This window comes from Molothrus ater, chromosome 28 (genome assembly GCF_012460135.2).
Source record: "Molothrus ater isolate BHLD 08-10-18 breed brown headed cowbird chromosome 28, BPBGC_Mater_1.1, whole genome shotgun sequence".
In the NCBI taxonomy this organism is placed as follows: Eukaryota; Metazoa; Chordata; class Aves; order Passeriformes; family Icteridae; genus Molothrus; species Molothrus ater.
The window spans coordinates 243,179-255,916 of NC_050505.2; the positions used below are offsets into that span (position 1 = coordinate 243,179).

The 12,738-nt window shown below is 46.7% G+C and overlaps 1 protein-coding gene and 1 long non-coding RNA gene across 2 annotated transcripts in view; one reads left to right on the forward strand and one right to left on the reverse strand.

The window, feature by feature from the left end:
• Window positions 1-1,931, reverse strand: part of DPYSL2 (dihydropyrimidinase like 2) — a 52,611-nt gene extending 50,680 nt beyond the window's left edge. The window contains exon 1 of the mRNA XM_036396809.2: window positions 1,544-1,931. Coding sequence (XP_036252702.1) covers window positions 1,544-1,894 — 351 coding nt within the window. The 5' untranslated portion in view covers window positions 1,895-1,931. The remainder of the gene's footprint in view (window positions 1-1,543) is intronic.
• Window positions 1,932-2,492: 561 nt separating this feature from the next.
• Window positions 2,493-12,101, forward strand: LOC118695318 (uncharacterized). Its single transcript, XR_004981515.1, has 3 exons — window positions 2,493-2,630; window positions 3,538-3,687; window positions 11,662-12,101. It is a non-coding gene; the product is annotated as an uncharacterized LOC118695318 (long non-coding RNA).
• Window positions 12,102-12,738: the final 637 nt, after the last annotated feature.

The window sequence follows — 12,738 nt, forward strand, 5'->3', positions numbered from 1 at the left end:
TGAATTGCAGAACCTTTGACTCTCCAAGATGAAAAAGCCCTTTATTCTTGAAATGCACCTTGATTGGTCCAACAAGACCAATTAATCATGGAAAGTTACTCCATTAGTAGACACTTCAGCATGATCAGAGTAAACTTCAGGCATGTGTAGTGGCAAATTTTTGTTTGGGTTTGGGAAAGCAGGTTTGGAGCAGTGTGGAGCACATCCTCCTCCTCCTCCTCCTCCTCACTGGGGCTGGTGTGTGGGAATTCTGAAAATCTGTGCCTGCCTTTGTAAGCTCTTTGTGACAGCAGTGGTTCACATGTGGAAATATGGCTGGATGGAGCCCTTAGGTCACTGCAGCAGGGGCTGATTTGGGGAGGATGAGCCTCTAGTTCATATTTTATAACTAATACATTTGATTAATTTCTATTTTTATATTACCTCCAGTAATACTTCATGTTTCTGAAAGCAGGAGAAAGTGGTGAATTAGCCCATATTCTGAATTCCAGGCAGACTTCTGCCCATCATACACAATCCATATCAGATTTAAAAACCAGAAGGCCCATCCTAGGAGCAGCTTCCAGAAGAAAGGGCTGCTCTATGCCCACTGGGAGACTATTCAGAGAAACTTCTGCCCTATGCCAGGAGTTTAGCAGGCTGTTGGTGGGTACTTCATTCATTCATTTCTGCTCTTCCAACCTCTGCCTGCACTGTCAGAGGTGTGCACTGAGTATTTCGTGGCTCACAGCTGAGTAAAGCTGGTTTAAATCGATCTAGTGAGGAAAACAGATGGGCATGGTCAGGCAGATCTGTAGGTTCAGTGGGTTTTGCCTCTGGAAGAAGATGGGCTTTATTACACCCTGACAAATCCAGAGAATGAGAGGTATCTGCAGCAGTCTTAAAATCCTGGGAGGAGTTCTGGGTTGCTACGAGGATGCCACATTCCTGTGAAAGTCCCAGATCTTCCCGAGTCAAAAATTCCCACTGTAGCCAGCAGCCCTGATGAAAATTGGCATTGAAATGCAGCTCCCAGGGGTCGCTCCGGTGCCTGTGCTCCCCTGGGAGCAGGGGTAGGAGTCCCCCCTAGAAGAAGCCTGCAGGGATTTGATCCCGGTAGGTGGAGGCTCATTGATGTTCTCTTGCTCACAATCGCGTTTCTGTTCCGTGAGCTGCATTCCCTGCCTGGGTGGGGCATTTCCCTACCTTCGTGCTGGGGGAATCGCCTAAGAAAGAAAAAAGTCGCTGTTTCTCCCCAGACGGGAGGGCAGGGCGGGGTGTTTGTGAGTGCGGGGGAGTGGGGGGGGGGGGTCTTCTTTCTTCTTGTGCCCCCCTCTCGTACACCTGCAGAGAGCACACGGACAGCTTTCGAGCTCTGAAGGCTCTGCGAGAGATGCTGCTGCCCAGGGGAAGGCACGGACTGCCACACGGATGCGGGGGACATAAAAGCCAGCGGCTGCAGGTGGAGAGGATCCGTCCTCTCTGCAGCCTATCGCGTGCCCGAGTTCACCCCCCACAATATATATATATATATATAAATATATCTCTATATATATGCACCCACCTTGTCATTCAGGTTCTGCAGCGCCTCCTTCCCCGTGGCACTCCTGATCTCCACCTTTCTCCCGAATTCAACAGATGGTTCCCCTCCCTTCCCGCTCTGCTTGGAATAGACGGACTGAGCATCCGGACCCAGGTGGGCAACATCCTTCTGCTTTGCCACGACTTTGTTACATCCGCGGCCCACCGAGAGCGAGTCGAAGTCGATGGTCTTATTCTCCAGGGAGCCTTCCACCGGGCAGAACATGCCACAGAATTTCTGCCGGGGCTTGGGACTGCCCGAGCCCAGGTTTTTGAAGAAGGCTGGCACTTCTTCTTCCTCGCCCTGCCGCCCGTTCTGCTTCCTCTCAGCCATGGCTGGGGTGGTCTCCCTGCTGAGGGGGAATGACAACAGCGGTAACCAGGAGGATCCTGCACACACACACACACACACACACACACACGGAGAGAAGAGATGGGGAGGGGGAAAAAGGAAAGCGATAGGAAAGAAACAGATCTGGGTCCTAGAGATACGGCAACATCAACTGCAAAGGGCTGTGCCCGGCAGGTCCCCTGCCCCCATCGGCACCAGCCAGCCTGTGGCTCGCTCTCTTTGATGCAGCGCAAAGTTGAAGCAAGGATGGGGCAGATCCTGCTGCAATAAAGGGAGGAGGCTTCAAGTTCCCAGCATCCAGATGAGGAGGGAGGGAAAAGGAGAGAGAGAGAGAGAAGAAAAAAAAAAAAAAGCTCACTCTGCAGCAGAAACTGAGGACTGCTCCGGAAGTGATGCGAATGGTGAACTGGCAAATGGACTCGATCAGGTTGGAGCAACAACCCCCTTCACACCCACCCTCTCCCCCTCCCCTTCCCCGGCGTGCAGATCTCGCTGTTCCAGGAGGCTGATGGGGACCGGGCACCTCCTCCCCTCCGGCTGCTCCCCTTGCCCGGGCAGGGCAGAAAGGGGCTCTGCCTCCCTCCCTCCCTTCCTCCCACCAGCCTGTTCCCTGCCTCCCCCAGCCCAGCAATGGTGGAGAGCTCCGGGAATCCCATTGTTCCTCACTTTTCCCAGCGCCGCGGAGCCGGAGGGCGGGAGCAGCTGGGATCGCAGCTGGGTCAGTGGGGCTCGGGAGCAGAACGCTGACTCAGCTTCTTGGGGTCTCGGGCGCCGCTGGTGCAGACCCTCTTCAGGGGGAAAAGGGCTGATGGATGGCACTGAAGAGAGGATGAAACAGAGACGCAGATGGGAGAGGGATGTGGGAACCGGGGGAGAGAGGAAAACGAGCTGGCAACCGGGACTCACCTCCAGGAGCCAAAATTATTGACCTTGCGAGTCAGTTAAGCCTCTGCAGTGCCAGGAGACCCCGGTTCCTCCCTGCGGGAGATCAGGGGAGGCAGCCAAAGGCGGCTAGGGCTGGGGGCAGGTTTCTAGAGGAGGAGACAGAGCAGCCCCGCGCGCTCCTGCCCGTGGTGACCGTGACCCTGCGACAGGGGCGAGGGGAGATTGGGACAAAGGGGACATGGGGGCAGAGGGCAGGGAGGCAAAGGGGAGATGGGGGCAGAAGGGAGATGGGAGCAGAGGAACGATGGGGAGGAAAGGAGAGATGGGGTAGAGAGAAGATGGGGGCAGAGGGAAGATGGGCAAAGGGGAGATGGGGGCGAGGAGAGGTGGGGGCAGAGAGGAGATGGGGGACAAAGGGGAAATGGGTGATGGAGAGCAGATGGGGCAGAGCGAGGGTGGGGAGCAGAGCGGAGATAGAGGGCGAGGAGAGATGTAGCGCAGAGGAGATGGGGAAGAGGGAAGATGGGGGCAAGGGAGAGGGGATGAGGTCAAGGGAGAGACGGGGGCCCCGGCGGGTCTCGGCTCGGCCCCCGGCGCTGTCCCTTCAGCACCACCCGCGCCCGGCGCCGTGCGGGTCAAAGCCGGCCGGACTCTCGCTGCCCGGCGCAGCCCCTTCGCTGCTGGGCTCCAACCCAGCGCCTGCTACGCATGTCTGGCATAATCTGGGACTTATTCCCCAGGGTTTGTACCTAAACGAGCCGCTCCAGGGCCGGCAAGGTGGAGGGAGGTCTGGGGTCATTCCCAAAGGGCTGGTTCGAGCAGAGTCCACCAGACCCTGTGAGCCTGGGAGACCCTGGGGACGTGGGAGCAGAGCCAGTCTGGTCACAAAGGTAAGAAGTGCAGCACACAATAGGTCGAACGTGGCCGTCTCCACATGTTAATACGTTTTTCATGTGTGATTTGGGGCCCTCAGGATAATCCATATGTGATATTTGTGCGGGCCAAACCCAATGGCCAGGCTACTTATTCCCATGCATTATTCATTGATAGGCATCTTTGCACATGCATGCATTAACAGTTAACTGAGAGGCATCTGTGTCCAAATGGCTACCAAGCACCTTTGCAAGATTAAAAAAAAACAACCCCAAAAACTACTAAAAGAAATAAATCGAGGTGTATTTTAAAAAATAATAATCCCAGAGCCATCTTTCCCTGCAAACCACACCGAAATCAAGGCATTTGTATCCAAAAGGTGGAAAACCACCAAAGCCAAGGTCACAGCTGAGCAAAGCCCCGTAATAAATGCACAGTGCAGTGATAAAAGACTCCAGACTAAAAGGAAAAGAAAATAAGCCTGCAGTTTGGCCCTGGAGGATGAGGATGATGTGCTCTGGTAACTAATGAAGGAGGGGGGAATGCAAAGACAGGGGCTCTCCAGGGAAATAGCCCCACCTCCTTCCCCTCCTGGGATCATCCCCAAGGACCCAGCAGGGTTATAGCCACGCTGATCTCAGGTGCTTGGCTGGGGACTGGAGCCCAACAGATGGTCTCTCAGGTACACACAAGTGCTGTTTTATTTAAGGTTTATAAATATTAATTGCCACAGCACTGCTGATCAGGCAGCACTGGAGCTGCGGCGAGCGTTGGTGGAGGCTCCAGCAAGAGGAAAGCCTTGGAGTGATTGTGTTGACACGCTCTGCAATTTGCTGAGATGAAGGCAGTGGCTTTTAGGGACAGCCTGGAATCCAGCTCATTCATCTCTTGGCACAGACCTGGAAGATTCTCAGATGGCCACAGGCACAGGCTCTGTGGAAGGGTAGGAAGGATCTGTCAGGAAAGCCAGAGGCTGTGCAGGGATCCAGACAGGAATGAAATCCTGCAGACAGGACTAAATCTCCAAATGTCTCAGAGCTGGTAAAAGTCACTTCCAAAGGCTGAATTTTCCTGCTGTACAGATCTGACTCTTTTACAATAACCCTACCACATACAGATAACCTCACAATGAATATCAATCTCCAAGTGCTTCCCCTTTCCACAGGCACCTGAGGACACACTGAGCAGAATTTCAGTTTCAGGGTTTGTATTTCCCGCTGGGTTTATGGCAACTCTGTTGAAGACCTCACCCGTGTCTGCTGATCTGCTGAGACTCTGGCTGGTCTCTTGTATCAAACCAAAGATGATTTCAATCACCCAGAGGAAATTCAGGCATTCCAAAAAATCATCCTCCTTTGGCTTTATTCTCCTTTTTGGGTATTTCACAGTGTCTGTCTACTAATTCTGTTTTTATAGTCCTTTCATGGACACTGAAAAAACAACGGAGGCAATTTAAAAAAGTATCGAAGTCTGGCTCGCTGTGATCCCTAATCTGGCTCGGCCGGGGGAAGCATGGCATAAAATAGTGGAATGGGTACAGTGAACTTGCCCAAAATAAAAGATCTTTAATGGCAAAATAACAAATGCAGAAACTGCACCATCTGAGGGACAAGATCCAAAGAGCTGGGGGCATGGCAAACACAACCAGGGATCTTTGAGGGCAGGGTCCAATCATCAACTCAGAACTCTGCCTTATATACCAGAACCAGCTGAGAACAAGAAGCAGAAGCCTGACCAGATACAGGATAGTTCTATCAGCAGCCTGGCTCCCATGACCCCACTCTTCTCGCTGTGATCTGGCTAGGTGTGCCCCTTCAGTATCCTGTTTCCCATGGCCTCAGGCTGATGCCTTCTGTCAATGCTGCTGAGGCAAAAGTCCCAGCTGGATGCAATTCCATAAAAAAGTTTTTATTTCCACCTATGAAACCCAAGTATCAGATCTTGCAAAACTCCCAACTGTAGAAAATTCTATTTTTTCTGTTACACTTGAACTGAAACACTTAAATGTGTCTACATGATTCCACAGCTTTATTCCTCAAATATTTCTTCCTCCAGGAAAAGTCTTAGCATGAGTAAAGTTGCACCAGCCAGTGCAGTGAGAACTCAGACCCTCAAAATCGCTCTGGGTTTGGGACCAGACATAGAAATTATTGCCTACATGAGTCCCACTAAACCTCTATAATGCCTGTAACACAAGCCTTGTTTAAGATTCCAGAATTTCCAGTCAGGTATTATCAGATTCCCATCAACTTTGTTATCATAAAGAGAATATGGGATGATAGAATTTATATTTCAATTTGAGTTCATAGCTACATAACACAGAACAATTCCTGAGTAGTAACATATTAAGCCAGCAATTGGAAATGCCCATGCTCTAAGCATGGAAATAACAACATTTTACTGAAAAATCACTGGCAGCTGATAATCCATGTGTTTAATAATCCCATAGGGTTTCTATTTTCACTGAGAACCGCATAAATTACTTTGAGAATGACACTGACTCTGATTTGAATTTCATAAACCTGGTGTCAATATGAAAATTCCTCAGAAAACTGCTCATATTTGGCCCTACAAAGGTGAGGAAACACTGGAGAAACCTAAACACAACCTTAGAAATTGATCAGGGCAGTTGGAATCACACTGGTAGTTTCAGTCTACATGCAGCAGCTTTTTATTCTGCTCTTGTAATGAACATTAATTAGTTCTTGTTATATCAGTTATAGGGGTGTGCAGAGCAGAATAAGCTGAATGCTTATTTGCAGATAAACCATTTAGCAACACATGAAAATGGGTTAAATTTATAACATTTTATGTGGACATATTAATTGAAAAGAGGAACAAAAGAGGGAAACTAAGTAGAAAGACATCTTCAGATTTTCTTAATATCCTAAAACTCCGGACACCTTGAAGCAAGTGACTTCCATCAGGAACAACACCCCAGAAAAGTGATGAATAGAGCGCTTACCTGAAACTGCAGAGGAGAGTGGCAGAATTGGCCTAATTTAAGATCCTTTTATGCTCCTGCACAAAAGTCCTGAGTGCCATAAGTACTGCCTGGCTTCAGCACTCAGCACCCCATGAGAGGAGACAATCCCCATTTGCCTTGGCAGAGACAAGGAGAAGGATGGCATGAAGACCCTGGATTGCACAATTTCCTTTTGCAAAAATAACTTTACACTGAGAGAAAGGAAATGTGAGCACAAAGATAGGCATTGGGCTGGCTCCTTGTCAAACAGGGGGAAAATTGTCTCTTTACTCTCATACTGAGACTTCCTTCATGCGCAGAGCCCTGGAATCTGACTGGAAAAACTCAGGAGCACAGGACTGATCCCTGTGTCACACCAATGGTGACCAGCAATTTCTCATCTCCTGTTCCATCTGGCCAAGAAATCCCAGCTTTTACAAGAGCCTGGAGTGACAGGACAAGGGGGAATGGCTTTAAACTGACAGAGAGCAGGTTTAGATGGGATATTAGGAAAAAATTATTTTCTGTGTGGGTGGAGAGGGAGTGGACAGAATTCCAGAGCAGCTGTGGCTGCCCCTGGATCCCTGGAAGTGTTCAAGGCCAGGCTGGACGGGCCTGGAGCAACCTGGGATAGGGGAAGGAGTCCCTGCCCATGGCAGGGGGTGGGGATTGGGTGGGATTTAAGGTCCCTTCCCACCCAAATTGTTATGGGGTTCTCTGATTCCACTCCTCATGAATGAAATGTCTAATGGTGCTTTATTCCATTTCATTCTCACAGTTACTTCCAAGGCTGAAAAATCAAACTTGATTTGAATTAGAAACAAGGCAATATAAGCTCTATGTTGTTTTATTTGTCTTCCATCCTTATGTGAGATAATTGCTGCAAATCCAGAATTTTCTTCATTATTTAACAATTAAGAACCCAGACAGGAATTACAGCAGTATATTCCACCATTAAATTGCCATTATTAAACTAAATGACAGCAACTACTTCCAAATCTGGGGCTCTTCCTATTGCAAATAATTAACTATTAATTCTTCCAGTGGGTGCAAGATTTATCATGCAAAGCAGGATCCCAGTGAAATTTGGGTATTTTCAGAGGCAGAACTCTGTAACAGAACTCCACTGAGTCAATTCTCCAGTGAGAATGTGCAAAGAAAGCCTGGCACAAGCCACTGTGGCAATTTAAGGGATGGCTTAGAGAGCTCCAGCCTGGATCTCTGTAGGGGATGATCTGTAAGGTCTCTTCCAACCCAAACCACTCTGATTCTCAAAGAGAAGCGCAACAAAGCTTGAATGTAAATCAACAACATTTTAGGGATGCTCAGAGCAAGGATCTGTTTTAGGCTGTGCTGAACTCTACAACCAGCACTGCTTACAAAATTATGCAGCCCTTAAAAGCATCAACCTGTTGCATGTGCCATTGCAATAACAATTCCCCTGCCTGGCCAGAAGCTGGGAAAGCCACCTTCCCTCCTTCTGAGTGTTGCCTTACCCATTGCTGCTCCCCACATCCCACCCTGGATTTGAATTTTCTAAGGCACATGTTCATGATCAGGAGGTGGCACTGAATAACTGCCATTTCCAGAACACTCCTTGAGTATTAAAAATCCAACCAAATCCTAAAATGCTTCATTGGATTGGAAATTGTTGTGGCAGAGCATAAAATCTGAAAGACCAAGTTGTCCACAGAGAAATCATTAACCAACTTCCCTTTGGGATATGATAATTGCTGGAGTGGCTGACAGCTTTTCTTGGCGGTGAGCACTCAAAGACGAGACACATTATTTCAGGAACATTAAAGACCAGCAGAAAGTCTTTTGATAAATGAATACAGTCCATTCAAATGCTGAGACAAAGATCTTTGTTTTTTCCACGGTCCTTTTTATTTCTGTTTATCCTATGCCTCACTTTTCCTCTATGTTTTTTTTCCTCAGCGACCTCAGCTAGCGTAAATTTCTGAAAATTAGATAATTTCTGCCACTCAGATTTTGTTGCCAGTAGGTTTTAGTCCATGCAAACAGTTTTGGTCCATGCAATAGTACAAATATTGAGTCAATTACCAGAGGATTTTCCAAAGGTCCAAATGGAAATGAGGCCCACAATTCTCAGTGACTTCCAGAGGGAGTGGAGAGCCTCATTGCTATCAAAATCTCTTCTCAATAATCCAGCATGTGAAAGGCACCAGCCCGCCCTAAAATCAGATTTTTCTCAGCTATTTCCAGGATGATCATGGACAGAAGCAACAGGAATCTCTCAGAAGTGTTCAATATTTAAGACAGAATTTCCAAAATTTTTGATTTCCTTGAGAACCACAAATGTCCTGTGACATTTGGAAGCCCCACCACAGCTGAATTACAGCTGATGACTGAGATATGCTTCTTCCAGACAGTGTCATTAAGAGAACTCACCCATCTAACCACAAAAAGGCAACATTAAATATTAACATTTCCTCTGAACTCCTCTCTCAGAATATGACAGCTTCTGGCTCACCATCACTGACATTTGTGTGGAGCTGGTACTGGGCAGGAAATAGCCATTGATTTGGGGACTGGAAATTATCTGAAGTTTTTCCAGCATTGTCTCAAAAGAACCCAGAATTGATAATGGCAACTTTACTATTGGAACATGGCTTAAAATCTGACCTTCCAAGGCAGGGAGCTCTGGCCAAAAAGCAAAGAGGAGTGAGTGAATATCAGTTTATGTCCTGTAACTGGGATCTCCTGACTGCTCCCCATCTCCCCAGATAAGGTCTTCCCATTGCAGACATGCCAGAGCTGTGATCCATGTGAACTTCACACACCTTCCAAGTACTACATTAATAAATAATAATGTCAAAAATAATAGCCAAGGTCATAAAGCACAGCTTGGCCTGTGATTCCCCTGCTTGACTTTGAGCGCTGGCAGCTCCCTGGGTTCCTCTGAGACAGGGCACAACAGCACTAAAAATAAGAATCAGATGTAAATTCAACAGGAGAAGGAGCTCAGGTTCATGAGAAACAATTTCTTCTTGGATTAACACACTGCAACTGCATCAGGGATGAAGCTCAGCTTCACCTTTCCTTTCAGCTGCTCTAGAATTGCTCTCCCCTGTCACGGCTCTTCCCTAACAATTCTAGAGCAGCACTTCCCATTCAGTGAAACCACCTTGCCTTTTACTGGAATAAAAATACTTAAATATAACATAATGATATCCTGGGACATCACCTGCCATGTGATACTTCCATTACAGGATGCTGGGCTCAGGGAAGGCTTCCTTGGGCACTGGAGCCAGTTTTGAGCACCGAGAGGCAGCAACAGAATCCACACTTGGTTCAGAGCTGAGAATATTCATCACACATTCACACAGGCACATCCCACCAGCACAGAAATCCTTCCCCTCTCCCTTGTAAGGAATTCACTGTGCATATCTGAACTCCACAAGTTGAAAGAAAAGAGGGGGAGGGTCCATCAGGCCCCAGGGGAGGAAGGGATGCTGGATGAAAATGCCCAGGTGAGTTCAGAAGGTGTTGCTTGCACTGATGGTTCTGTTTATCAGCTGCACTGGCTGGAATCTCTACCAGTTCATAGTGCAAAAGCATCTTACCATTAAGCTGCATTAAGCAGCTTCGCCTTGTGTTTGGGGATGGCTTTAGAGCCTATTTTAAACACAGGGCACCTGTCTGCAGAGGTAGGCTCTGAAAAACCGCTCTGAATGCTCTGCTGGCTTACATGCACACATCACTGACCTGGTGAACCCAGGTGAGGAGAGGAAAAATATCTTGAGTCCATCAATAGAAGTAAACAGACTGTCCTGCTTTATTCTGCAATAAAAATGCCAACCAGAGGCAGTAATAGAGAAGAAAGAACTGCTACACTGGAAATCCAATGGCTATGGCTAAACTGGGCCACAGTGCCAGATAGGTACATTTTTTTCCAACTGGAAAAAATGGGAAATAACTACACAAAACAGATTTTCAAGCAGTGCAACATTTTCAAGAAACAGAAAGAGCTAAAGCGTCCTATATGCTTCAGATCATTATTGCAGCAGGTCATGAGCTGTATAATATTACAAACATACACAGAAGCAGCAGCCTTTTCCAAAGGTCTCAATCAAAGATTTCCTTGATGATCAGTGTTGCCAGGGAGCTGGGATTTGGTTCAATGTCAGAAAGAAGAACAGGGATGACAAACAGTTAAACAAAAACTTCATGCTGAAAATTTCATGCTGAAAATTTCGTGCTGTAAATATCAAAGCAAAAATCAAACCAAGTCATTAAATCCCATAACAGGAAAACTTCCCCTTTCTCTCTTGTTTTCACAAAGATTTCTCTCCTCTCCACATGTGATGTCTGGGAGAGCCAGTGCTAACTGGAAAGATACCTTAGTGTTGCTGAATTTTAATTTAAAGCTAAGAAGAAGCCTCAAGCTTCAGTTTCAAGCAGTGATGTGCCCTGGGCTGTCTGTGCACTGCTCAGGTTCTTCATTTTGCTGACACAGCTTGAAAACCCAATCAGGCCATGCTGCCCAGCAGGAGAGCCCAGGCCCCTCTGCAAAGCCTTCATCCCAGCACTCATGCACAGCCCCCAAAACCATTTGTCATTTCTGAAAATCTCATCTCATTACATTTTAAACAGTCCCACAGACAAAGGCAGCATTATTGGCCTCACTGTACACATGGGAAATGAGGCATAGAAATTCAAATTCACCTCCAACCACAGCAACAGCCTGGGACAGAGCAAGACACTGGGCCAGGCTCCTGTTGTGCGCAGCCAGCCCTGTTTGGGGATCCTCCTCCACCACTGCTCTGCCCTCACAGTTCCCTGCCCCTGTTTCCAGGCAGGAACAGCATCAGTGGTAAGAAAAGGGACTGAACAGACCAACAGCCCTGAAGCCTCAGATCTCTTTGTGCTGCTCTGCACAAAGTCTGGGGCATTGCTGTTGCTGCTGCAATGAACCAGCGTCCTTATGTTGCACTTATTAAATAAATTTAATCTTATTAAACTGCATACAAGCTTTTATTTCATAAATCTGTTTGCCTTCCAGATCACCCAGAGAGTTAACTCCTGCCTGGGCTCTGCTTTTCCTCTCCATAACCTTGCAGACAGCACTCCTGACAAACCAGACATCCCTGTGATTCCATCGCTGCCAACTTGGAGCACTTGGAATGGGCCACAGAGAGGATCCAGGATGCTGCCTTAGCATCCCATAAACTCGGTACCAGTGTTTCAAAAAGAGTACAAGTTGCTTGTATATTCCCTTTAATATGTGCTTTATACATGGAAATATTTGTTTAAAATCACCTAAAACCCCTGTTGAAATGAAAACACAGGGTATCACTAACTCTTGGAGGGGAGCAGTACCAGGAGATGCAGAATTTCTGTTACATTTTGGGCAAAACAGCCTTTCCTGACCTGGTGTGCTGGGATTTTGTTTTAAAGATCTGAGGTCAACTCTAAACAATTTGTTAAATAAAATTGAGTGAATCAAAATGTAAAGTTTCAGGTTTCCATCTGATAGGGATCATCTCCTCTGGAGGCCAAGCAGGTTGAATTGTACTTTTGTAGGATCAAAGGAAATGTTTGCAGAGAAAGTTCTTACTTCAAAATTAAGAGCTGCAGTTTAAGAATCACTTAACTACCTGCAAAGATAATTTGAATAAATATTTTATAAATATTTTGATAACTTGAGTAAATTGATACATCAATCTTTTAATTCATTAATTCTTTAGTGATTAGAAAATTAGACATGGGGATTAAAGACAAAGTGACATAATAACAAAATTAATTACTTAAGATGTCTATTGCATTAGGCATTAATTAATCAGCATCTCAAAAATCAGATTTAAGAAATATTAGTGCTAGGCAAGCAGTTTTTTACTAATAAGAACATGTACACAACTCAGCACCAACAGAATTACCTGAAATATCGTCAACATCAGAAAATCCATGAAAGTCCAGTCAATTTGGTGGAGCAGGATTTTAAAGCACATAATTTTTTGGTGTATCTCTCTTGTTCAACTCAAGGCAGGACACATTCCCTGAGCCCAAAATATATTCCCACTCTCTAACTTTAACAAACAGCAGTAGAAACTAAGTGAAGGCAAATATTGAAGAATGTTTC